At 40.7% G+C, this 26806-nt stretch overlaps 1 protein-coding gene across 3 annotated transcripts in view; it reads left to right on the forward strand.

Moving 5' to 3' along the window:
• Positions 1 to 4935: 4935 nt before the first annotated feature.
• The window catches only part of hmcn1 (hemicentin 1), a 72561-nt gene continuing 50690 nt past the window's right edge, over positions 4936 to 26806 (forward strand). For 2 of the 3 annotated variants that reach the window (XM_084012323.1, XM_084012324.1), the window contains exons 1-6: positions 4936 to 5554; positions 20417 to 20487; positions 22034 to 22192; positions 22282 to 22404; positions 23257 to 23428; positions 23974 to 24080. In XM_084012323.1, the coding sequence (XP_083868449.1) occupies positions 5299 to 5554; positions 20417 to 20487; positions 22034 to 22192; positions 22282 to 22404; positions 23257 to 23428; positions 23974 to 24080 (888 nt within the window). In that variant the 5' untranslated portion in view covers positions 4936 to 5298. The remainder of the gene's footprint in view (positions 5555 to 20416; positions 20488 to 22033; positions 22193 to 22281; positions 22405 to 23256; positions 23429 to 23973; positions 24081 to 26806) is intronic. The other variant, XM_084012325.1, reaches the window with a different exon arrangement.

Below are 26806 nucleotides of genomic sequence, written 5' to 3' on the forward strand. Positions count from 1 at the left end.
TTTCTGTTCCTGGTCTGTGAAAAAGAATACCTGACTGAACGATGAATTATACGATCAGCATCAACAGGGGCAGGAATATGCAGACCAAATAGTACCAGATTAACTAGAGTGCCAGAGAGAGGTGGAGTCCACTTAAATGTGAGTCTGATGCTCCTCCTTTCCTCATCTGGGATTTCCATCATGACCTGACCACACAGAGTGAAGAACAACTGGAGTCGGTCTTAACCTTTCAGAAGTCGGATGTCCAAAATCCTCATTGTGTGAAGTCTGCAGTGGTTTATGACTTATAGTTATATATGCTAAAATCCATATACTCAATTAAATGTCACATGTCACTTTTTATACTTTCTGCCTGATGTTTACTGTATATCTGCTGTTCTGTACTTCCTTCTTCCCACTACTCTCCATCCTTTCACATTTTCGAAGATAAAAATAGCAAGGAACAAAGAAATATCCACTGCTTGTGTGCGACTGATGGCTGAGTGGGTGAGAGAAAGGATGACAGACTAAGAGAATGGGGACAATTGTTTGCGCACACAAATGTCGGTATTCGCGTGGTTACCCATGTCTATACTGTACAGTGTGTTTATGAAAGCGAGAGACTGGGAGACAGAGATAAAAAGAAAGAATGGGGAGGGATTAGAATGGATATGTTGGTGTGTGCGTGCACAACCAGTGAGCCTCATTGGCCAGATGAGTTGTGTTCCCTACAAAAGAGTGACTTTAGTGAGATGAGAGGGAGTAAACCCAGGGATTAGGTCTGTTGGACCACAGAGCACCAGGCCTCCAGGCGGGCTTTCTGGTTGGCTTACTGGAGGAGGATGGAGCCCATGTGTCACGTGGATAATGTTTGTGAGACAGAGGGGCTGGTGTTTGAGTGTTTCGGTCATGCCGGCCCTATGAGCCTGCACTCACAACGTCACTAGCCAGTAATTTGCACTTAATCAGCCATAGAAAATGACCAACATAGGCAGAAACACACACACTCACTCACATGGGGGGAAAGAAACAGCTTAATGCTGTACACTTGGCATATGAAGAAACATTGTCTCACAAAATGATCAAAAACAATTCAAAGTAGCTCACACCAAACTTTCTTTTTTTTTGGGGGGGGGGGGGGGGGTCGCCTCTCTTCCTTCTGAGAGGCTTTTGTACAACTTTCAAAGGGCTCACAAAGGGCTCTATTTATTACCTAAAAATATAGCACATTTAGTTGACAAAATAAAAATGTGCAACCAATAGTTTATTTAATTTAACCACTTGAGGAAAAAGACTACATACTGCAATTTTAAATTACTAGATATAGATGTAGATGCTTGGCCGTCAAAAGTGCATGAAGTTGAAAAATAATTTTGAAATAAGTGGGTGACTGTGTAGTGTTATATCTGTTACTTACCCGGAAACATGTTCACAGAGAAGAAGCATCTCTCCCCGTCCATCGTTTCCCTTATTTTGTGTTAGTGTAGAGACTGTTGTTTACCTGCACATTCAATATGTCATATATTTTGTTCTCAAAAAAAAAAAAAACTCTCCCCATCATCTTTTCTGAAACTCCCAGGAGTTTCTAAATATGTAATTTCTTTAACAGTGGTGTAACAATCCAGGAAGTAAAAACATTCCTGAAACTCACTCCTCCCCTCTTTCCTTGTGTATTTATATATATTATTACTTGTTTATATATTTATATTATCCAAAAGCTACTCGTAGACGAAGGAGAAATTTAGTCTCATATGAGTTTGTGAAAGCAGAAATATGTCAAATTCATTGGTGATACACTTTGAGGAGCTTGTATAATGAATGTAAGATCAACTAAGTAAATCATTGACTCATCGTCTTTGGATAGAGCTGTGGTAACCTCGGGGGTTGCCTTGGAACAATGAACAAATATCCTGTTTTTACAAACTGTTCAAGTTCTACAGTAGCAATTAAAAAGTAAATCTATTAGATACAGCCATTTCTAAAATTATTATAGTTTATTATTATTTTATTATTATGATTATTGTTTTATTATTATAATAAGAGCTAGCAAATGTGGGTCTAATTGGGAAACGCCCTACCCTGTAAACCGAATGACTTACTGATATGAATGATTGACGTCATGCATCGCCTTAATCGTTGACACTTTTGTCGTCAAAATGTCATGAAGGTTTGTTTAAATGCGGGCCTGCTGAACTCTTGTTATGTGGAAACAAATGCATGACCTACTGAATTCAAACAGTATTCACCTTCCACACCTGATTATGAATCTCTTCACTTTGGCATGGCAGAAATAAGTTATTGAAAACAAGCTATAGCACCGTGTGTGTGTGTGTGTGTGTGTGTGTGTGTGTGTGTCGTACAGACATATTCAGTGTGTGTTACAGCTGAAACACTTGTCATACAGTTCTTTATACGCCTCCTGCTCTCTGCCTGTGACGACATCGTTCCTCTCCACCTCATTTCCAGAGAAGGAATGTGGCTTCACAGTATCTCCACGCATCTTCTTCTGCAGAACGCTTTCAAATGAGTGGATCATATTTCTAGCTTGCATGGTAGAAAGGAATTAGACTGCGTAAATACATGAAATGAAATATGAAATGAGTGAGTGATTGTGTAAATAATATATATTTTTTCTTCTCCTTCTATGAACTTATCAGGAACAGGATGCACCTCAGATGTGATTTATTTTTGTTGAGAAATGTGTTGTGTAATCACCGCCTGAAAGCTCGATTTGTCACTTTGGCATTTTCTAAAAATCTTTAGCCTCCCTATTTGTTTGCCATGCAAAATTCTCATCAGCAGATGCGCTCTTTTCCTACATCATTTGAGTGTGCCTTGGTAAGTGAGGTTTGGATTCTTATTTGAATGTTTCCATTCAACGTTCTGTCTACAACGACCTGGTGAAATTACCTGATGAAAAAGACACTTCACTTGCCCATACCACTTATTTTACAGAGCCATGTCTTTTGAAATGACTAATGTTCTATGGTATGACTTATTTATTTTTATTTCCTTGATCTCAATTATTCAGTGATATACAATATACAGTTTTTAAGCCCAGCAACAGCAGTAATATGAGATATCAGTGGTATATTAGCTCCCCCTAGTGCCAAAATATGCAATTGTTTGCAGTTGGCAGAAAAATCAGCTTTGGAGAACATTTTAGTGATTTATGGTTAATCATGAGATACATTTGTATTTATTTTGTATCTAAAACAATGCCTCACAATCAGGTAAGGCTGTCCCACATTAAAAAAACATATTTTATCATACAGAGAAAAACCCTGCAACTTGAATACCATTGACTCACCATACATTGTAACTAACACAACCATCATAATTCTGATATTCATCAGCAGTTGCTAGTTTTTCACCTTGAAACACATATTGATTGCAGTAAGATGTTAAATTACAAGCACAGCTTCCCAGCCAAAGAGGCCTCTTTTCTTTGTACATTTCATAACATGATGAGCACAGGTGTAAATAATAGAACTGATTAAAGATCAATTCTGTTACGCTGCTTTGGTTTCAGGGTGCTAGTATAGACTTTTAGACATTTTGACTTGAATTATGGCTATATTCCATTCATCATGCATACTTTCATGCAGTCAAAATGTCTGCTGTGGAAAAATGTCTATGGCTTTTTGCTCGCTTTGCTTTGCAAAAAAAATCGAAAGTCAATCAAATCTCACTTGATGAATAGGACTTGTAGATGTTAGGATGTGGCCAAGCCCTAAGACTGGTCGGGAGGTTGTATTATCCCTCACCAGTTACTGTCTGTAGAGTCTCTAGTTAGATGGAGGCCGGGATTACTACAGAGTCAACAGGAAACTACATTTGAGTCTTATAACCCAACAGATGTGACAGGCTGGATCATTTGGGGTAACTGGGCTGAAATCATCAGTGAAAACTGTCAAGCAAATGAATGGAGGATTTCATCATATTTCATCACTGGCTTTCAGAAGTATTGTTGGCTGCTGATTTTTGATATGTTTCATACTGTAAATAACCACATCCACATTATTGACTTTCACAATGGAAAAAAATATCAGTTACTTGAGTAAAAGTATCAATAAAACAAAGTAAACATACTCACTACATTACTGGTAAAAGTGTTCAAGCGAAGGTACGTAATTATTATCAGCAAAATGTAATGGAAAAGTAGCAGTTCTAGTCTTGTAATTAAATGTCACATGGGACTGATGCATTATTATTATTATAAGATTATCAGAATACAGTAAAATCCTGCTGTTGTAGCTGGTTGAGGTATTTCTATTTATTTGAAAAATATTTTCAAATTACTGCTTTTAAAGGACACAATTAGTTTTGCCCGACGACAAAATGTACACAATAGCCTTATACAAGTGAAACTATTTGATTAGGGTTACATCTGGAAAATATTGGTTATATTATGTGTCTCTTCATACTTCTAGGTGTCATTCACCTTTACCTGCATCTAGAAGAACTGGAAGAAGAACAGACCTTTTCACTTGGATGTAAAATGATTTGCCCTTGTGACGTCACATAAACTAATATCTCCAGACTTTTAGCACAATGGTGTATACATCTGTTGCTAAACTTCTTAAATTATTTTTTTATTTACACACAATACAAATGCCAAAATGTCTTAATTGTGAGGTCAAACTACAACCGCTAGGTGGCGACACATAACTGAAAATAACTAAAGAGCTGCGTTTTTTTTTTTAGCGTCCTGGACTTGTACAAGATTGTGTCAAATTCAGCATTTCAAACCATTTCTGTCTGCATTTCATGATTCACAATACCGTAGTTTGACATGTATTGCTCTTTTATTAAGAAATAATTGAGAGCTGCAAATAGTGTGTTGCTGGCACATAAATCCAGCTGCCGCTTTGTTTAGCGCCATAAAGTAGCCTAAATTACGCACAGGGTCCCTCGGAGTCCCCCAAAACGGCTCGTCCAATCAGAGCACAAGTACTCTGCGTTCGTCTGCGCCTTGGACACGTTCTGCCCAGCTGAGAGGTGGTCTTTGTATGACAGAGCTGAACAAGCAATCCTGACTCTGCAGACAACAGTCACAGCTGCAGCTGCTGGGTCCGCAGAAGTTTGGTAGTTCACCGAGAAGCGAGAGAAGCTCGGAGGGAGACGCGCACGAAAACTCCCGAGATTCCTTTATTCGGGTTTATTTATGGTTTTGCCCGTTTGTAAATTGTTCTAGTAATTTCACTCCATGTTTGAGACCCCGATGTCTCCACCTCCACTTCGAGACTTACCCTGAGGTTCCAACTGGAGAGAATAAAATATCCAAGAAGTTTGCGTGAGAAGCATCTTGGGTGTGAAATGGGCAGCACACTGGCGTGGCTGTCCCTTGCGCTGACAGTGGCGCTTTCCGCCGGCCAGCACGCGGGGACCGAGGCCGCGGAGGAGGACATCCCGGAGGGGGCATCCACCCTGGCGTTCGTCTTTGATGTGACCGGCTCCATGTACGACGACCTGGTCCAGGTCATCGAGGGCGCCTCCAAGATTCTGGAAACATCCTTGAGCAGACCGAAGAAAACCCTGTATAACTTTGCCCTGGTGCCGTTCCACGACCCAGGTAATGTAACGGAAGTATGTGGAGTGAATGGGAGATTAATGCTGCAGTCGTCATTTTTAACGCGTGACATCATTTTTTTTTTGTTGGGGGGGTAAAATGTGTGCAACTTTTATTGGGGATAAATTGGAGATTATTCCCTGCTGTGACAAAAAAAAAGTAGACAAAAAAAGTGAAAAATGTGATAGTTTGCTCACAATCCACCCTCTGGATGCTTAGTGCTCCTCACACCTCCAGAGGAGGGACTCGGTCTCTGCACACAGATGTTCAGCCTGGCGGTCACTATCATTAGCATTCCGCCAGGGTTAGTGTGTCACTTTAGGTTTGCAAATGCAGCTTGATGCTTATTATCACTCCTGAGCGCTCTCTCATTCTCCACAGCCAACGATACCTAGACATTATATCATCGGGCTATTTAACAGCAACCCTGGCTGATCGGAGATGCAGGTGCATTGTCATGTCAAAACCAGACGTTCTAAAGAATTAGTGTTAAATAATCACCTGTCATATTTCATTAAGTTTTGAGTCCTCCTATGGGTGTATGGTAGTGCACTTTTCCAATCTTTACCAGCACAACATTACTGAAATTGCTGTTTGAATGTTTTGATGATGTAGAAACTTTATCTAAGTATTTATAAATCCCTGATATTACTATTTTCGGAGAGGGAGGGGAGGTCACCTACCTGCTTGCAACCATCAAGGGCTGCGGTGATGCCATGTTCTGTGGATTTGTGTGCTGGTTTGGGGAACAGCGAAAGCAAACAGGACAAGTGTGTTCTTTAGAGCTATTTCAAGAAACATCTCTGCAGACGGACCTTATAGCGTTCAACAGGGACGTGTAGTGGCAAAACAAGAGGTCAAATCAGAGAGAGTTGTGCATTCAATTGTTGCCTTTAAGCATTTTAAGGTAAAATGTATTCCAACAATTTCTTACCAAAGACCTGTAGTGTTTGTATACAATCCTGCCAGCACACACACACACACACACACACACACACACACACACACACACACACACACACACACACACACAGTCCTCAATCATATATGATGAAGCAGAGGAATTCCCCCTCACTATGTTTGAAATACACCTAGCAGTTGCAGAGAGAAAGTACAAGATGAATCAACAGAGGTGATTTGTGTAGTGAAGACCGATTAATTTTCCAGATGTTTGTTCTCCTCTGCTAAATGTTATCAGTCACATATTCCTACGAAGCCCAACTCCTCAATCGTAGATTCCATGCCTAGAATAATAATTATATTCGGGGAAGAAATATGCTCAGTATACACAAATGCAATAACTCATTAGCAGATGATTAAAGAGTTGTGATGCATTGAATCTTGGAAAAAAGCAAAAATAGTTAAATGTGATTACAAACCGTGTTGAACTTCAAGGCTTTATTCATAGCAAATATTACTGCCACTGTCACTAGGAAGGCATTATACAGTGCATTCATACATTATACAAGTAAACTGAAGCTGCAGCAGCTTGATTCACAAGTTCAGAGTTGACTTCCCTTTGTCTTTGTGTTTGTTTCTCACCACCAAGTGATGTTCTGTACTTAAAATCTCACGGGGATGGCTGAACGTGTTCTCCGAAAGCCCAGGGGAAAAGAGGAATGATTAGAACAGCACACTGGAAGTAGGAGTAGCCGAACATTTTCCCCAAATGTTGTTCTGCCCCTGCCTCACTTTTTTGTCCTTCTCCAACAATATCCCAGACCCTCGGAGAGAATCACTTTTGTTTTCCTAAGAACTTTTATTTTGGGTTCGTCTCATTCTGACACAGATCTATTTTCTCTGCTTTCCATCCGACCCAGTGCGATAACGCAGTGTCTCCTGTTTGATTTGGCTCCCTTTAAATCAGAGGCTGGAGCCTCCCCTTTATTTACACTGCAATCTGACATGGTAAACATTGGAGAGTGTGTTTGTGTATCTGTGTTTCTCTCTGCCCGTGTGTGTGTGTGTGTGTGTGTGTGTGTGTGTGTGTGTGTGAAGCGAGAGTGTCAGGAGGATGCCTGGATATTGGGGTCAGGCTTGTGTGGGAAGATCAGTCAGGAAGCCTCCCCCCCTTTCCTCCATCCTGCGGGGAGAGAATGAAAGAAAGCAAGAGGATACTTCACAAGTCATTTTACTGAGGCACAGGGGTTGTTTGTTCAGCACTACAGTCCGAAAACACTCCCGTGAAACAGGGGGTTGACTTTTTGGCCACCCTGTTGAGTTTGCAGTACATACCCTGGTTTACTTTTGAAAATGCCACTTTATGAGAGAATCTACTGCAGTATGCCTTCCAGTACTGTTGAAATAACAGCTGTGAACGTGAACATCTCTCCTCCTCCTCCTAGCTATAGTCCAGAGAACGATGACTAATAGTCATTAAGGAATCCAGTCTTGGGCTGGGAAGTCAACGGTGTATTGCAAGTAGACTCTCTGGAACATTTATTTTAGATTTTACAGCCAAATAATCTTTATTTCACAACAGTTCTACCATTACCAAGCCTCCATGGCATGTGGAATATACCCCCTGAATCAGTGTTAAAACGTGCAGTTTCCCAATTAACCATCTAAAAAGCAAGTTGTGTATAATATGCTAGGGGAGTTGCTGTGCAACAAAAAAAGAGAGAGCGTGTGTATACGTGTTCACAGATTTGCTTCCAGTGTCCTCTGAGATTCTACGTTCTCCACTCCCGGCGTCCTTACACACACATGCTTGCCCTTGTAAATACTACCTTGCTGTGAGAGGGTGTGTTTGTTTGTCTCCTATGTGCCTCTGTGACTGTTTAATTAGCTGAGTTTGAGATGGGTCACAGCCCAGTGCCTTAGGTCAGTGAACTTAGTGTGTTAGATGTGCACAAAAGTGGCACATTTGCTCCAGTTTTAAATGTCAGAAACCCGAGTACAAGTTAAAGTGGCAGTCCATAACATTTTCATCTATCTAATTGTCTTTTAAGTTACTATCTAACAAAGAGTGAGTTAAAACTATGGTAATTGAACATATGACCCACTAATGAAAGTGCTTGTACTTTCTGCTTTGCCCAGAAATAGGATCTCCGTGAAGCTTTTTACTTCAGCAGTGGTTGGTCTGCCCTGGTGGAGCTACTCATGGAAGCGTACTGCATTTCATTGTCGGAAATCGGTAATGTCCAACTGCTGAGTCAGGCTCCCTCTAGTCTAAAGTGTTTGACTAGCGCAGCCAGGTACATTTCATTATTGAGGCTCAACAGCCAGAGAACGAAGGCCATTCAACTTCCAGTCCCAAGAAAAAGAAACAAAAAAGTAATGGAAGTGAAGAAGAGCAAGTAATCAAGAAGCAAAGTGACCGCCGACGGAAAACGACGGACCTCCTTTCAGTGTGGGGCATTTGAAGGCATCACGTAGATAAGACAGTCGACACTGTTGGGTGAGGGAGATGAGGTCCCAGAGGCTCGCCTGCAGTTACATCTACCGCCACTGCCACTTTAACATAACTTAGATATAGTCATTATATTTCATTTTTGGTTGTAAAGCCTTGGAGTCAGTAACATTTTGGACCCTCTCCAGAAATGTTAATCTTCCTCAATCACAGATTGAGCCATCTTCAATTTGCTTGTTTTGCCGTGTGTGATTGTTTTGTCTTATGACTTCTTCTACATTGCCCTACACATGTATTAAAGGAGCTACTAGTCTCACACGATCCTCCTAATATGGATGTAATTTATACTAATGATGCAGCGATCAGATTTATTCTGTCTCGATACTGATACCTCGGCTTTCGGCGAGTACCAATCTGAGACCATTGTTTAATTATTAAGCTGTATGCCTCACTGTGTGGTGGAGAATGGTATCATTCTTTTATGTGTAAGTACACAACATTTGACAAATAAATACATAGATATATTTACTGAATTGTTATTTAACCTAAAATAATAAATCGTACACCAGCACGTTTGTAAATCCATCAATTTGAGTCGGTATCGGCCCGATATCAGTATTGGTATCGGTGTATCCCTATCTCAAACAGTGTTAAAAGAGGTGTGCTAGTTGGTAGAAACTGTATTTTGATGATATCTTAAGGCAAAAGTGGTTGTTGCTGCTGTCATGGAGTCTGCATTTGGATCCATCTTTCCTGGAAGGCATTCATAGTATTGCAGGCGTTTGTACATGTAATGAGTGATAGAAGTAGTTGTGTGAAGACATTCAAAAGTCAGCACTAGTAATTGTTAAAGTCATTGTTTCAATTCAATAGTGTGTTGCGGTGAAACATATCTGGATGAACGGGATGTGTTCAAGGAAAGGCACAAGGAATAGTACCAGTCAAACAAAGAGAGAGTCTGACGGACAAATTCTCAGCGATATCTGGCGAGACATCAGCTTACTTACTTATTTTGAAATTCCAGTCTTTTGCTTCTGTTGAATTGGGATCACGTGTATGTCTTTCAGCTACGAGTTCTGTAGATTGGTTTAAATGAGTTGAGTTGCCTTGCTACCCTTTTCCAGTCAGTTTGGACCAAAGCTCTGGGCGTGTGGTGATGAGAGGAGATGACGAGAAAGCTTCAGCCTCTGCGTGATCAAAGGCACTTGTCTCAGAGCTCCCTTTGTTGGTGGTCAGTGTCCTTTTCCACCATCGCCTTTTCCCTTTGTGCTCTTTCTTTCCAGAGCAGCATTTTTTGTTGTCTGATCCGCCCCGTCTGTGTGAGATTACAAGGAGCCTGCGTTTAGCTGGACAGAGTCAATAATGATGCTATTAGGCAGGAATGCCAAAAGAGAGCTGGAGTTTTTGAAGAGGTAGAGGAGGAGAGAGAAGTGGATTTCATGGTTTAATAGAAATAACCTTTAAAAAAACAAGGTGCCCGTAGCACCTTAGTTTCAACTCTATTTAGATTTCTAATCGGGGTGCTGTAGTAATCTCCCATACATCTTTTCATCAGTTATGCTGCATATACTTGAGGGCTGCTAGGGCCACTTTAAATGTTATCCATCCCCCCCTTTTACAAATGTATGTAGGCTTTAGAGGTTCCACAAAAAGTCCCAGGAAGTTGATCTTTGGATGCAGTGGTTGACCCATCTGTCACACTTTTCAGGTACTTTGTACTCTGTCTCCACCATGTTGGTTTTGTTTCCCTCCAGGCTTTGTTTTTGTTTTTCCTGTTGAATTCTGAGCCTCGTCCTGGGGTCCTGAGGGTTCCTGTGCCCTGGTCGTGACCTTCAGAGCTCTTTGACCTCACTGTCTGGGCTCTTCTCGATATCCTCTTGACCTTTTTATTCCTCTGTTTTTGTTTGGTTCAGCATCTTTCAGGTAACTGTCTCACTGTGGTGTATGAATGTTGGACAGGATTTTAGGGACAAATTGGAGAAACAGTCTTAAATGACACAAAGCTGTAGAGGTGGAGACATTATGATTCATGGCTGTAGGTGACTTGAGGCTTAGACTGAGGTACTTGGTTATGTGACAGGATAATTTAATGATGGAGGCCTTAGGAAAACCATGGGCATTCATTTGAATGAAACATGTCTACAATGTGTTTTCCCTGTTCTGGGGCAGACATGTTTACCTGACCTATCCATAACGCTTACCATGTGTCCAGAGCAGAAGCAGCCAGTCACTCCAAGTCCATTTATCTCGGAGAGCTGAACACCCGAGGGAGCTCAGGTGATTCTGATAACAGCTGCCACTGCTTCACTTTTGCTGCTGGGGAGCACCTTTTTAAATGCTGTGTTACAGTTTGTATTGTCCATTGCTGTGCAGTGGCTGGAAAAGGATTTAGTCACATAACACATCAGATAATAGTTATGAATAACATACTGACCCATTATTATGCCTCTACAAAAAAGTTTGGTTCCTGAACGAGTCTTACTAAATCACTACCCCGGAATCCATGTGAATAGTTTCTAGCCGCTGAGTGCCAGCTATACCGGCTGCAGACAAAGGTACACTATGTTGTATAATATTTTCAGCATTTTCAGTGCTTTATTACTCATAATAATAAGAAACAACTTCGGCACTTTTACTGTTGCCCCTTTAATGAGGGCTTTCCTCAAATCAGTGTTTTTATTATCAATTTAGACTCTACAGATTGTTGTCTAGACATTACTATTAAGGAAGCTTTTTTTTTAAACTCAGATTCTTTTGATTTCATTGTTTTACGTCACACTTTTGGAGTCTGGAGGACTAATTTGGAACACATTAGATTTACGCCTGCGTAGATCTGGTGCCAGAGTTGAACATTCCCATGGTTTGATATGGCATGACTTCATTGTCTTTACTGTGTTAGCTGTTTATGTACATTTTAGTTGAAACATATGTAAGGTTTCAGCAGCTTGGCTTGGCTCGTCACATATGAGAGTGATGCACTTCCCATAGAATCAGACAGATGACACATTTTTTGAGTTATTCCATGTTTACCACATGCAGCCATTTATTTGAGCTGGATGGTCCTTGAACACGTGGCCGTACTTTATTTAAATTATTTATATGGATTTGGATGCTGAAAGGTGCACTTATCAATATCTTGATCAAATGAAAACGTAGTCAGTGGCTCATTGTGACAAACCCACAGTCTCCCGACTCCTCCCCTCAGCTTTTTAGTGTCCAGCTTCCTCTTTTGGTTTTACTGGATAAACCCATTGTACGCTACCTTCCCAGTAATGCCATAATGTTCGAATCCAATCTAGAGGAAAGAGTAAAAGGAGTTGAAGCAGTACTTTCTCCTTAATGGCAGACAAGTTATGGACTAACTGGTGAACCTCCTAAGAAAAAATAAATAAAAAATAAGTAAATATTTTAATGGCAGGACTTTTGGTTTCAGCCTACATGTGCAGGACATTTCAGTGACAGTATGTCCCAGCTGTGATCATGAGTCGCTGTGGAAGAAGACATTTTCGACTTGCTGGCTGTGTTGTCAGTGAGCCAAACCTCTGCGATGCTTTAATCATGATGAAAATTGCTCTCTGGATGTATGCAAGCAAACATACCTGTGCGCCATATGTTGGGCTTGATGCATTTAGCCTCTATATATTCTGTTCTTCCTGCCACTTACCTTTCTCTTCCAGGCAAACCTGAAGCATTAAATGAAAGGCTGCACAGCGGGTGCCATGTGTCTATACCAGAGGAAAAGACATAAAGACAGTAGCAAGGGATATGAGTAGAAATTAAACTATAGGCAATAGGCATCATAGAAGGTTGACTGACATGGAGGCCTGTGTGATTTTTAATTGTGTCAAAACAAAAGTGTTTTGTGAATCTGAATTATAGGCTGCAAGGCTGAAGGTCAGACTGTCAGTGCCCTTTGGCTCCTGCCTCTGAGGGGTATGTGTCGGGGGAAGTCGTGTATCATGAAGACCACCTCAGAACAGTGTTTTCCAACATTTATCTATGCCATAGCACACTTTCTATTTTCCACAATCCCCGGGCAGAATGTACACCTCTAAAAATGACAAAATAATGTACACGTGTTAATCTGTGTTCATTCCCTACAGATTTTGTATAATTCCATCTAAAACCTGAACTTGTTTTGAATTTTGATGTATCTGATTCTGTCTCAAAGCACAGGCTAAGCTCACAACAAACTTGGAAATCACAAAACACCCAAATAATCTCCTCATCCCTATAACCATATTTATCTTGAATTTCTTTTTAAAAACATACCTGGGTAGGTCTGAAGGCACCATTGAGGCACACTGGTTGGAAATGGCTGCCTCTGACATCTGAGTGTGCATCTGTGTGTGGTCGGCAGTGCTGATCCGCTCAGCATGCACAATTAGAGTTTCCTCCGTAAAACAAAAGAGAGGCACACAAAACAGAAAAACACCACCCAGTCATCTTTGAGCACTCTGGAAAATCACCATCACCATCAGCGTCACTCAATACTCAGTCAACAGCATTAGAGTTTTGTGGTTGTAATATTGAGCTTGCTATCATTTATTTTAAAGCCTCCTGCTTAAGTAGAGTTTTTAGTTTATTCAATTCAGCAAATTAATCGAAATAAGAAGCCACATTGAATTATAACGTTTTTTTTGGCCTGTATTTCTACAACGGGGACCATATGTAGAAATGTCACTACATGGTCTGTGTTTGCAGCCCTTTTCAGTGAGAGGCATTTAGAGGCTTAACACTGATACCTGATTCCTCTCTAAGCCACAGCCTTGTCTGGTTCATCCTCTTCTCCAGCCCCCCCTCTTATTCGTAATACGTTGTCAGGGTAATAAAATGAGCATCTGTCTGACCTCTTTGTTGTGAGGCATTATGGGTAAGGGAGCTCTTGCACAACACAACCCATCAGGGGTGGGGTCAGTTTTGTAAGCGTTTTGGTTTTGTAACATGTTGTTTAAGCGATGGAAAGGTGAACCAACTTTTTTTTTAAGTTAAGTGTTAAATTCTGAAATGGTACTGAAAGGTAAGCTAATGTGGTCCAGGTGGATTTGATTACCCTGCCCAGACCATTCGCAGAGTTCAAGAGCACCGTAGACAATGTGTAAATAAATGTTATGTGCTAATATAAAAAATGCTTTCTCGTTGCATGCAGACATGCTATGTTAAATATTGAACATATTCATCAAGACAATAAAGCAGACTGTGGCATTCACTCTTAGCAAATAATACTCCATCCTGAGCAATACATTTTTCACTTACTTTTGCCCACTTCTTCCCTCCACATTTGTCTGCTCTCCTCTTGTGGCTGGTATTCAGACACAAGTCTCGGCGGTTATCCAGCCACACAGACAACTCTCTCTTTTATGTTTTACTTTGTAGAAAAGCACAATTCCTCTCTTCACATTCTTTCAGCTTGTGGTGAGAAGCCAACTAAAGGCTTTGACTGCCAACATATGATAATGTTTATATGTATCCTCAAGTAAAGACATCTTTGTTGAGTTCCTTATGATCCTTGACTCTGACCCCACTTTTTGCCAGACCAGATGTTAATTCATAATCAAAATCTCCTAACAAGTTGAATCATCATTAAATTCCTTCACATTATTGCTCATTATGCATTGATGACATCTAGATCATTTTTATATCTGCATGCTATTATCACTGGGCGATAATAGCATGCAGATGGCTCGTGTTGGCAGATATTTGGGGATGTTTGGTCGACCACAACAATTATTTCCTCAGACGATTTTAGTGAGATAATGCTGTTTGAAACATTAAAAAGGGTGATGTTTGTGTGCAGGCCAAAACAATTCAGTTCCAGGAGAATATCATTTTACAAAGTAATTTAACGTTAGTTTGAACAAGTGGAGCATACCTCACCAAGAGCACGTCTCAACATTTAACACTAGATATTGTGCTTCTAAGGTTATTATATATTATTTGGCATATCAAATGATCAGTATCACATTGACATTACTTAAAAAACAATTGTAACCATTAACCCAGATGTTTTACTTTGATGCTATTTCTTCTCTCCTGGAATGGGGACAGTGACAGAAAGATAGGAGACAGAAAATGAGGCTACATTTATTTTTGTTCATACAGCTTTTAAGACATGTCGTTGTCTTATTACCTTTAATATACATTTGTAGTATAAATACACTTAAACATATACAAACACAGGCAGGAGATTTCCTTTTGCTGCTATGTTACTGTGTTCCTGTGGTTGCATTAACGGCCACACCACAGAACCACACAGCCCCATAAATGACAATCATAAATTTCCACACGCACACACACACCTACACACACACCTCTACCTACACCCACGTGGCACACACTTAATTAAGACTTACCCTGGGGTTGCATCCTCTGCGTTCTGTCTCTGACACCAGTTGTCAAGTCAGAATGATGACTGGTGGAGGGTTCACAGAGCTGTCATCAGTCTCTGGAACATGCTCCTCATCGGGTCACGCATCTGGGAGACATTACATGCCTGTGTGTGGTGTGTGCATTGGTCGGATCGCACTCTTTATTTATGTGTGAAAGGCTGAGTGTGATAATTTAAACTCATGAGTGCCATTATTAGAAATTTGTGGTTTTGTGGTGCATCATCCTGAGACGCATCCAATTGCGCCAAAGTACAGGATCTGCCTGGTGGTCCTGCATACACACACACTCTCTCTCTCTCGCTCTCTCTCTCTCTCTCTGTCTGTTGGTTGTGCCTGTCGTCAGCTCTGTCGCTCCGGGCTGAACCTCAATCATTAGATGGCAGCTGGTGAAGTCAGGCAGGGTAAAAGATGCAGTTTAAAAGGAAGAAAAGAGGGAGACACATAGAGAGGCATTCTGGGTTTAGCAAGAATTGGCAGCCTGGTGACTGATAGGTTGCGTCCGAAATCACTCACTCCTTCACTTAATCAGTATCCGGGGAGTTAGAGGACTTTATTGTGGCAAATATAAACTGTACCCTGTCCACATTGGAAGCAGAACTTGCTCCTTAAATTACTTTTCTGCTAAGTATAGGTTTGAATACTTTATTTGTGTATTTATTACTAATTTTTCTCAAGCTGCTAGAGAGGAAAAGAATAGTCAAATGTGCTGGGCTCAGTGGGGTGAAAGAACACATTTTGGATATGGCACCATTACAAGTGTGGTTGTTGTTCTGGAGGAGTGACGACATGTTTGTGTCTCTGACAACACCAGAAGTAATGACTGCATTTGAAACAAATTATCCCGTGAGAGGGATAATAACCGCTTCCTCTCCTCTGTGCTTTCCCAAATTTAAATAGGCAACACATATGAAGTCGGTAAAAAAAGGCATTCCTTCATTTTTCACAAGACAGCAATTTCCTGTTTTGGCAAATCGTTTAGACTGATTTCACTTAAGTGTCCGAACAAAGCTAGCCAGTTTGAGTAAATGTAATTAGGGTTCTCTGTCGAAATGTCAAGTAAAAAGGGAGCAGAAAACCATCCGGTTTGGATTGGCAGTTGATCGATTGGTGCGCCGTTGTAATGCTTCTCATACTGATGTAATCAAAGAGCATGGTGTTGACCTTTTATCCATATAATTACAGTATATCACGTGTTTGTGTTAATGTGTTCATTTTTATATCAAGAGTGTAAATGGTGTTGGGTGCCTTACCTCACATACACTGCCCATAAAGTTGGAATATTTTGTTTTCAGACACAATCCTCTGTTTATTCCCATTTAAATTCTTTAGTAAACACTTTTGACCCGTTGCAATGATCACATTATGTGTCACAATTACCCAGGTGAAAATGTATCCATGCATAACATTTGTTTGGCGCTATAAAAGACAAGACATTTGCAAATTATTCCAACTTTATGGGCGACCCTATGTATGTCTGTAAACATGTTTTCTCCGTTGTATACAGTATGTATAGTCCTGGACATGTTTCCTTACTGAGGCACACTAATGGCACATGTGTTTTCTCAGTGGGGCTGATGCAGTGAATTATGCCTCATGGCTGACGGTCAGGGTGACAGCCACTCTCTTTCTGGCAGATTTTACTCAGAGTCAGCAGAATGACAGAAAGCAATGTGTGTTCATGGCCTCTGTTGCTGTTAAGTGCTGTAACAGCTACATGCCGTCTAACCTGTTGGATTTTGTTGGATGAGGAGAGGCAAGAACCTCCTTCACCTGATGTAGTAGTAAGTTACGTACATGATACAACACACAGTGTGTCATTAAATCAATTTGAAAAAATGAGCACATCGGGCACATTTTGGTCATAAAAGTCTTGAACCATGAATGACCGGGTGCCCGTAAATAGGAAAAAGAACAGCCTTTTGTGACTGTGTTACTGCTGGTACTGATGAACAGAAGGTTCAGTTTAAGGGTTCCTTAGGTCTCTGCTAGGTCTGTATGTTCCCAGCACTTTTTGTTCTGGAGCTTTGTGATTAGCCTTTATAAACCAGAGTAATTGTGAGGTAGGAGCATCATGGTCTTTGCCTTCAGGAATGAACCCGGCAAATGTGGTCATTGCCACTGTTATATAAGTCTCCCTCTGCAGCAGAAGGTCTTGGAGGTACAGAGCATATAAAGAGCATAACTTTCCCAAAGTGCCACATCATATCATGGTCAAGGATAAGAAATGTCAGTACAATCCTCTTTCAATTGGCCGTCATGTACTGAAGCCTCTTGTGAAGCTCTCCTGTCTTATGTACCGCTGCCAAAACTCTGAATTTATTTGGTTGGAAGACGTTAATGCCTTTGACCTTTCAAAGCCTTGGAATTCCTTGCTGCTGATGTTGTAAGAAAAGAGAAACATGCTCCGCAATGAATGCGCAAGTGATTTAAAACACATTACTTTAAGCCCGAATGAGGTAAAACTGAATTTGTCATTGGACAGTTGCCCAGTTTGTTCCATCCTATTAGACTTTCGGTGCGTGTTTAGGCACAATTTGCAGATGCATGCTTTTACAGCTGGCATTACGGATTAATGCTTTATGAATATCAAGATGGAGCAATTTGTTTTGATCATTTAGGTCTATTTTAAGACCATTTGTGTCAGATGCACGTCATTTTCTCCTTTTTGTTGTTAATTCATGTCAGACTTTAGAGCATTCTTTACCCTGAATTCATTCTTTTGGCCATGTTAATGCTACGTACTTGTTCCTTGTTGTCATAATTGAGAAAGCATTAAAACAATGTCCTGTGTGGCAGCCAGAAGACGGCGTTAAGATTTCCCATATATGTGTAGCCATGTAAGGGGAGTCAGCATCCATGTCTTCATACATGTTTTATTTATAATATTCAGGTGATAAATGAGGGGGAAAGCATTGTTCCACTGAGTTATCCAAAAGGATTTGGTCTTTTTGCCTAAAAATGTTCTAATATTTCTTGCAAGGAACCATTAGTTTGACTCTCCAGACCTGCGGGGGAGTTTTAATTTTTGGAAATGAACCTGTAATAATTTCCCTTACCTTAACTGAAATTCAGGAGGTGCTCTTGGGCAAGGTTCTAGTGGACTGCTGGAATTGGGAAAATACCAGGCATGAATCATTTTTGTTGTTGGATTTTTTTTCTGGCACTTAAATTGTTCTAATATGTTACAAAAAGAGAAAATGATAATGAAAAGCAGTGGTTGTGTTATCGAGGGGTGGCTGTGGCTCAGAGGTAGAGTGAGTCGTCCTCCATTCGGTGATTCAATTCCCCAGCTCCTTCATGCCGAAGTGTCCTTGGGCAAGATACTGTACTCCAAATTGCCCACGAAGGCTGTGCCATCGGCGTATGAATGTGTGTGAATGATTTAGATTAGATTCTGATGGTCAGGCCGTCGGTGTATGAATGTGTGTGAATGTCGACATGTAGTGTAAATCGCCTGAGTAGTCGAAAAGCGCTAGAAATGCAGGTCCATTTCATATGTCAAATACATATCAGCAATAAAGTTTGAAGAGATGGGTTTTTGTCATCTCATAATGTTTAGAGGTCATGAATATTAGCTATGGTTTTCCACAGTCCTGGTACGAGGCCGATGGCTGTGGTTGCGATCACCATAGCCAAAGTAGTCTAAAGAATACTTACAACAGCCATGGGAACTTCTCCCATAAGGAAAGAGATGTCAGCTTTTCCATCTCTGAAAAGTTTGGCTCGAGATCCATGTTCCGTTCACAGCAGCCAGACACATTTCCATGTTAGTTTTGAAAAGTGTCTCTGATCGCCACAAATGTTCCTACACTCTCCACCTACAAGGATGCCAAAATCTGACCTCATTTGGGAAAAGGCTTCTTGTGTCTTTGTGTATGTTATAGTAGAAATTTAAAGTGCTTGTTGCAAAGAAAAGAAAATGCTTACGATTAGTTGCATGTGGTGTAAAGTTAAGTAAAACTCAACAAAATGTGATGTTTTACTTAAAAAAGACAAACACTTGAGACGGGAGGAGAATAGAAAGCTCTCAATGATAATTATGTTTAAGGAGTCTCAGCACACTTAATGTTGGGCCTGGCCTCTATGCAAAATTTAAGACTGTTGTAAAACTGTTCAAACTGTATCCTTTTTCAAAAGTCAGGGATCCTTTGTAATTGCCCTCTCTTCAACAAGGGAAACCTTGTTTTCCAATATGCTTGCATGTGCAAAACTGCAGTGAGTGTGTGTGTGTGTGTGTGTGTGTGTGTGTGTGTGTGTGTGTGTGTGTGTGTGTGTGTGTGTGCCTGCCTGCCTACGTGTGTGTGCTTTTTTGCAGCCCCTCATCAGGCTCATTCCACAGCACAGCTGCAGTGGCCGAAGTCACACAGTTTGACTCAAGAAGGGGCTTAGCAGCTCATTAAGGGATAGAACAAAGTATGCTGAGAAACAGCAGCGACTACCGACACTGGCAGAGATTTAGCACAGGCCGTGTTGTCCCTATCGAGAGGCGGGGCTCTACTCATGTTAAATTGAAAGATGGCCCCACTTTGGACAAATCCTGAGCAGACATTCACACAAGAACATTATAATAACTATATGAAAAAGGGTTTTATCTGCCACTAAACAAAGAGACGATAACAAATGGAATGGCTGGGTGTTACAATTAGTCTGTTAATCAGTTAGCACCTTTGTCTTCCAGTATATCAAGTCTAAATCCTGGTTCATGTTGAATAGATGAAACTGCATCAGTGTCAGAATAAAATTGGCAGTCTTTTCAGAACTCACATGTCAGATTTTCATCATAATGATATGTCTTGAGAAACATTTTAAGACAATAGTTCCAACCTTCCTTATCATTCCTCTTATGTTTTTCCTTCCTAATCTAATCTGTCTGTCTATAAGTATCTCTCTCACATTTACTTGTCTTTCCTTCCTTGTTAGTTGAATATATCGTCTTTCCTGAAGTTTTCACTGCAGTTCATACTGTGACATTTTAATCTGGACATCCGTATAAATTTGCCAAAAGCAATGTTTGTCTAAGGACAAGAATTTAGGAAACAAAAATGCTTTCAGTTATTCATCTGATGCAGACTTCAGGCTGTGGCCCTATTAAACGCAGAGCCTCTTTCTGTTGTTTCTTTGCAGAGATTGGACCCGTAACAATCACAACAGACCCCAAGAAGTTCCAGTATGAGCTAAGAGAGCTGTACGTTCAGGTGGGTTCAGAGATCACGTTCATCAAACCAAAGGAAACAGCAGCAGCAGCCTGGATGCATGAAGTCATCTGGCCTTGATCAAAGCAGCAGACTGTGGTCATGCCAGACGTCTGTGTAGATGTTGATTAAGACCAAATCTGACTGATCAGTCTAGAAGTTTATAACAATTCTTTATTCTTTAACAAGAAACTGCAAACACCATAAAAACAGCTAAACAGAGTTATGCCAAGTCCAAATTTGTGTGTAATCGCTTCGAGTGAGAAAGGACATTGTGCTGAAGGAAGTTGTTGAAGTTACTTGAGCAAAGTAGGGAAACTACAATGCTGGTCCTCCTAATGTCTATGTATGACAGAGGGATGGGCAGGCACGGACAGAGATAAGTAGCATCCAGGGGTCTGTCCTTTGAAGAAAAAAGATTTTGGCAAGTGTCTGTGCATCTTTGGCATGTGCTGCAGTTAATCTGGTGTGTGCAGAATGGAAGAGATCCAGTTTCTTCTCACTTCATTCCTGAGCCTGTTTTTCCTTCCCTCACCTCTTCACCTGCACAACCCCTGAAGAGGTTTTGGCCAGAGTACATGGAACGGATACTCATTTTTTTTTTTTAAATGTCTTGATATTTTAATTCTCCATGTTGTGTTTAAGGGTGAAGATGTTACGCAACACTTCATATTTCTAAGTCATAAGAACAAAAGTGCGTAGAGAGGTTATCAGGCTTAGTGTTGGGGGCGATGGCGGAATGGGGGAGTGCATTTTTGTCCAGCGGGGAGATGTTGGGGTTCAGGAGAGACAGAGGTTTCCTGTCTTCAATCCCCCCCCCCACTTGGCCTAAAATCATGGGTCACTCCATTCCAGATGTTACTCTTGGGGCTGATGCATCCTAGCTAGCTATTGAACCCCTCAGACAGATAGAAATGTGCATGTTGGAATGCTGCAGAGGACATTTGTCTTTGAACCCACTAACAAGACAAAGAGTCAGACGGATTGGATATAATGATGCCAATAGACATTCAGTCTTTTTCAAGATGTGATGTTGGCGTTATTTATGTATTGCTGATTGGAAAGTCTGGCATCACAGACTTTCACAGATGCTACTAAAATACCAAGCATTCAAGTTTGCAAGGCAATCACTATGTGTTAGCGTGTGCTCTACTTTGTGCCTTCTAGTCGTAATTTGAATTTATCCATGTGATCAAAACCCTGAATTGACACATATATTACTCGGTGGTCACATCTGTACAATCCAATGCAATCCTATACATCTGTACTACTTTAAACTCTACTTGTATGATGATATAACTTACACTAAAATGAATACGTACATTTACTGAATAAATCAGATAACTGTACATATGTAGGGCGCCGGATAGCTGAATCCGACCGGTGGCCCTTTCTGCATGTCGTCCCCCTCTCTTCCCCCGTTTTCCCTCTGTCCTATCTGAATAAAGGCAAAAAGGCCAAAACAATAACTTAAATACACCTGAAAAAACACATACTTGTACATATGTAGCATACACAACATTTGCTGATGATATCCTGTCTTTCTCAGGGTGGAGGGGACTGTCCGGAGATGAGCATTGGTGCCATTAAGATTGCCTTGGAGATCTCCTTGCCGGGATCCTTTATTTACGTTTTCACAGACGCCCGTTCCAAAGATTACAAGCTGACTCATGAAGTCCTGCAGCTCATTCAGCAGAAACAGTCACAGGTTGGGATATTACTGCAATATATAGTATACAGGTTTAAAGGTAAAGCAATTTGATATATATATCTATCTATAAATTGATGTGTGTGTAGGTGGTGTTTGTGCTGACAGGAGACTGTGATGATAGGACTCACATAGGCTACAAGGCGTACGAGGAGATCGCCTCCACCAGCTCTGGGCAGGTCTTCCATCTAGACAAGAAACAGGTCAATGAGGTAAGAGCATTACTGGAACGGAGATTTGGAGCTGCACTTGCTCGAGAAGAATGTGCTTTGGTCACAGTATTCAAATCATTTCAGCTTGGCCTTGGTTCTGCCCTTAAGCTGTGTACATTAAATGTCACTAGAAGGTTTTACAGCTTCTCTCATGTCTTTTGCTCTGCCCATGTTCAAGTCTGGAGTCCAGATCAAATATGCAGGAAACATTTAATTGATTGATGCATCCTGTAGCACCTTAACCTTTCCCAGAAATGTAAATCATTAGTCTTGGACTGGGCAGTGAGTCAAAGCCTGACGTTTGAATAATATTGCTGTTTTAGTATTGTAAGATAAGAGTCCTTGTAAGGGGAGAAGGAATTCTTGATTTTGAACAGTTTTAACACTGCATGAGAGTCCTTCACTCTTGTCCGTCTGTTTAGTAATACTATTACTTCTCTATGTATCCATTTTATTCTCCTTCTCTATCTCTCTTACTATCTTCATAGTACTTGCTAATCAGCAGTGTAATTTTATCATAGTATCAGGTTCTCACACAGTAGCTGTTAAGTTCTCCTTGGGGGAGGGGGCGCCGGACACGGGAACAGGACATGGGAATGTTAGAAACTTCCTGATGAAAGCTTTGCATATGTCGAGGGGATGACCTTGTGTGCAGCTGAGGGGGTAAATGTGTGTGTGTGTGTGTGTGTGTGTGTGTGTGTTGGTAGATTATTGAAGCTTAAGAATTTGTTTCTGTCATTTGTTAAACATTTTGATCTTAAAATAAATGACCTTGTCTATACCGCCACAGCGACATTACAGTACATTATGTGTAATTCCTGCATTCTTCCCATTTCCTTCCCATCGCTGTAGGTTCTGAAATGGGTGGAGGAGGCGGTGCAGTCGTCCAAGGTCCACCTGCTGTCCACTGATCACTTCAGTGGGGCCAGCAACACTTGGCAGTTGCCCTTTGACCCCAGCCTCAAGGAAGTCACTGTGGCCCTCAGCGGCCCAGCACCTAACATTGAGATACAAAACCCCCAGGGTATGATAAGTGTTACCATACATGTTCCAAAAACTCCTTAAAGATGGATGCATTTATTTTCACATAGTAATATACGTATATTAAGTGTTTTTGCACATGACAAATATAAACCATTTGTCACACGTGAAAAGAAAGACCACAAGCTTACAATACAAAGAAAATCATAACGAATTTTTACAAAATTTCAGAAAAACTTTATTACTATTATTACTATTATTATTAATAAAGCTTCACACGTGAATCTAGCTGTAGAAGTAGAAGAACAGCACACAGACCAGATAGAGTTTTCCCCCTGTAGGACTGGATTGATTCCAGCATCATCTGGAGTCCACTAATTTAGCACATGTTGTTTCATTCACCTACACTATGCTGTTTAGTGCTAAAACCATTTCCTGCAGCTTTGTATGTTCACAACTAATGACTAATGTCCAGGGTTTTATATGGAATTTGAAGCCATGAATCAAGACGTGTTAAGAATTAATTTGCATCAGTGAAAGCTGCAGAAAAGATGAATAATTGTCTCAGTGTTCATGTTCGGCCTCCAGGGAAGATCGTGGGGAAGAGTGACGGCCTCACTGAGCTGCTGCACATTCCCAACTCTGCCAAAGTTGTCAACATCAAGGACCCACAGCCTGGGATGTGGTCTATCAAGGTAAACAATTCATTCTTTTAGGGAATGTGTGTAAAATTACAGGCTTCTCCTCATAATTCCCAGGGCTGTGCTGTCGTTTAAAAAGACTTACTGCGAATAGTTCAGTAGTACAACCTTGAAATGAGGTCACAACTCACACCCCAGGAGGGAGCTGTGCCTTTGAGGAAGGTTCTTAAGTTGAATTACTGCAGTAATATATCAGGTACAGATACAGTGATATGTAATCAATTTAAGATGCCTGACGTCTAGTTGAAAAAAACAAAATCATGATCCGATACACATTTTGAGCAGTGAGAGGATAGAAGTCTTTATCTATAGCTGCTGCTACATTTCCTATTTGGGGCACCCTTGCTGTTGTTTGCCCCCCCATGCAGAGGTGAAACTGTTGCCACGCTGCTGTCCAGGTAATGCCAAATAGGGTCACACATTTGACTGCCTGTACTGTCAATGCCAGATGTTGGGAAATGACAAGCATTTTTACCTGAGTGATTTGTTGAAGGGGCCCTGGTGGCCCCTGTGTTCTCTGAGTCGCTTCCCCTCATGTCCGCATAGTTGTGTTAGTGCCCATTTGATTTACAAGAAAGGGATTGGATCAAAAACTGTTTCATCTCAGTTTGCTCTAAAAGAAAAATGTATCTTTCAGGAGATTTTCCATGATTTATTTAGGCATTTCTACACTATTTATCTTTATAAAAACACATGAATGTAGAATGTATATTCACTTAGTAATGCAATTTTGTTTTGGGACTGAGGTTGATCTACTGTATAGGATGAAGCAAGCCCTTTCCAGTTGTGTCTGCACTTAACCCACAGGTTAATCCATGTTGTGGTCTGTCACTAAACACTGTTGTAAGGAGCCCTTTCTCTGTTCACATAGAACAAGTGGCAGGAGCTCAGCATTATGGGCTGTCTTTTTCCTCCTCTTATGATTAGATCACACTCCCTGATACGTTACATTACTCTGGCAGGCCTTTTTCAGGTTTGGATTGGATTTTTCTTCGTCATCACAGCCTGTTTTTTCTATTGGCGATACTTGTTAATTAAAACATTGTTAATAGATCTAGAATAGGATAGTATCAGGTTTAATACCACATCAGAAGTATTTAATGATGTCTTGTCAGACATGGTGAGCTGTTCTTTGGAAACTGCTCATAGAATTGATAGGAACAAGAGTAACTGCATCCTCCTGACTTATTTCTGTCACATGTTAGCCTCTCATTATGCTTCCTGTCTCATCTTTCTTTATTAATGTCTTTTTGTCATTTATCTTCTTTTCTGTTTCCTTGTGCAACTTCCTCCCAACGCATTTACTCCTCTAATTAGCCAATTCGGAGAAGTACAGGCAGACCTTCTGTTCTCTCTCTCTCTCTCTCTCTCTCTCTCTCTCTTTAGACCCAGTACATCTTGTTTTTCCCATTTCTCCTCTTGGACAATGTCTTTTCCAACCTCAGTCCCCCACACCACTCCATCTGGTTGCAGGCTAAAAATGTCTCTCTCGCTCATGTGGAGCCATGTTTCCCAGGACATTGGAAGAAATGTGGATAAATGCTTTAGGGGGATTTCACTGTTCTGCCATGCTGGGTTTCAGTAAGGCTAATGGCCCATGACACCCCAGTGTAACAGCCTGTCCATAGATTGTGTGTGAGAAGGAATTTGATCCATTTTAATCTGCCTTTAATTGGATGTTGTGGTGGAGCGGAGAGGTGGGCTCATACAATCCCTCCCTGCTTTAGTTTTTACCATAATTTTACACGTTACTGGCCTAACATACATTCAGTATATTCTGTCACCATTACTGAGTGTAATCAATGTGCACAAACTGTATTGCTAATAAGAACTGAAGAAATCATGTTATTTTCTGTTTTGCATGAAAAGAACATGATACCAGGTGTGCACAGACAGATGCCAGTCAAACAGTCACCCTGTATCAAATGTGAAAACCTGTCAGACAATCACATCTGTCAGATTTAAAAAGATATTTATTGATAGTGAACAACTCCAGGTGTGCTTTGTGGGGCTTTCGTGTGTGTGTTGTGATGTGATGTGAGTCATCCAGGTGCAACTTTTTCATGCTGCAGTGACCTCAGCATTGATGAGGCATCTGAGCTGAATTTAATTTTATAGCCTATGATAACAGAGGATAAAAGGCTGTAATTTTAAAAGCATGCTAACAGCTTAAAGGAAGAGCATCGGTGACCTAACCTACCCTCGTTCTTTGTGTCTGCTTTTTCTGTTCCTCTTCTTATATTTTTCTGTCCCATGTGTGGACAACAGCCAAGTGTTCCACTGAGCACAAAACTTAAAATAATTGAAGTAATGGTGCTAAAGAAGCAGCCATTTTAAAGTAAGGAGTGAAAAGCTTTCTTTTACCAGACAAATAGAAAATGTTATTGAACTCCACACAACATCTTCTAGTTGACTCCATCCTCTTCCCTAAGTTTTACAGATTAGATTTTACTTTTATTGTAAGTTGCTATGATATATTTGTTACACATTTTGTAAAAATACAATACAAGAGAAGTTATTCTTACAGCCTTAAAAAAAAAAAAATTGTTTAATCCATGATGCAGACCTGGATCATGCAAACATTATACCATGCAGGCATTGCAAAAGCAATCCATAGCACTTCATCATCATAACACATAAAACACATTAGATAAAGTGTAATATAATGTTTGACAGTGGAACGTCGTCCAACGCTCTGTGTAGGAGTGTGGAAGGAACAG

The sequence above is a fragment of the Eutrigla gurnardus genome, assembly GCF_963514095.1.
Source record: "Eutrigla gurnardus genome assembly, chromosome: 6".
Classification (NCBI taxonomy): domain Eukaryota; kingdom Metazoa; phylum Chordata; class Actinopteri; order Perciformes; family Triglidae; genus Eutrigla; species Eutrigla gurnardus.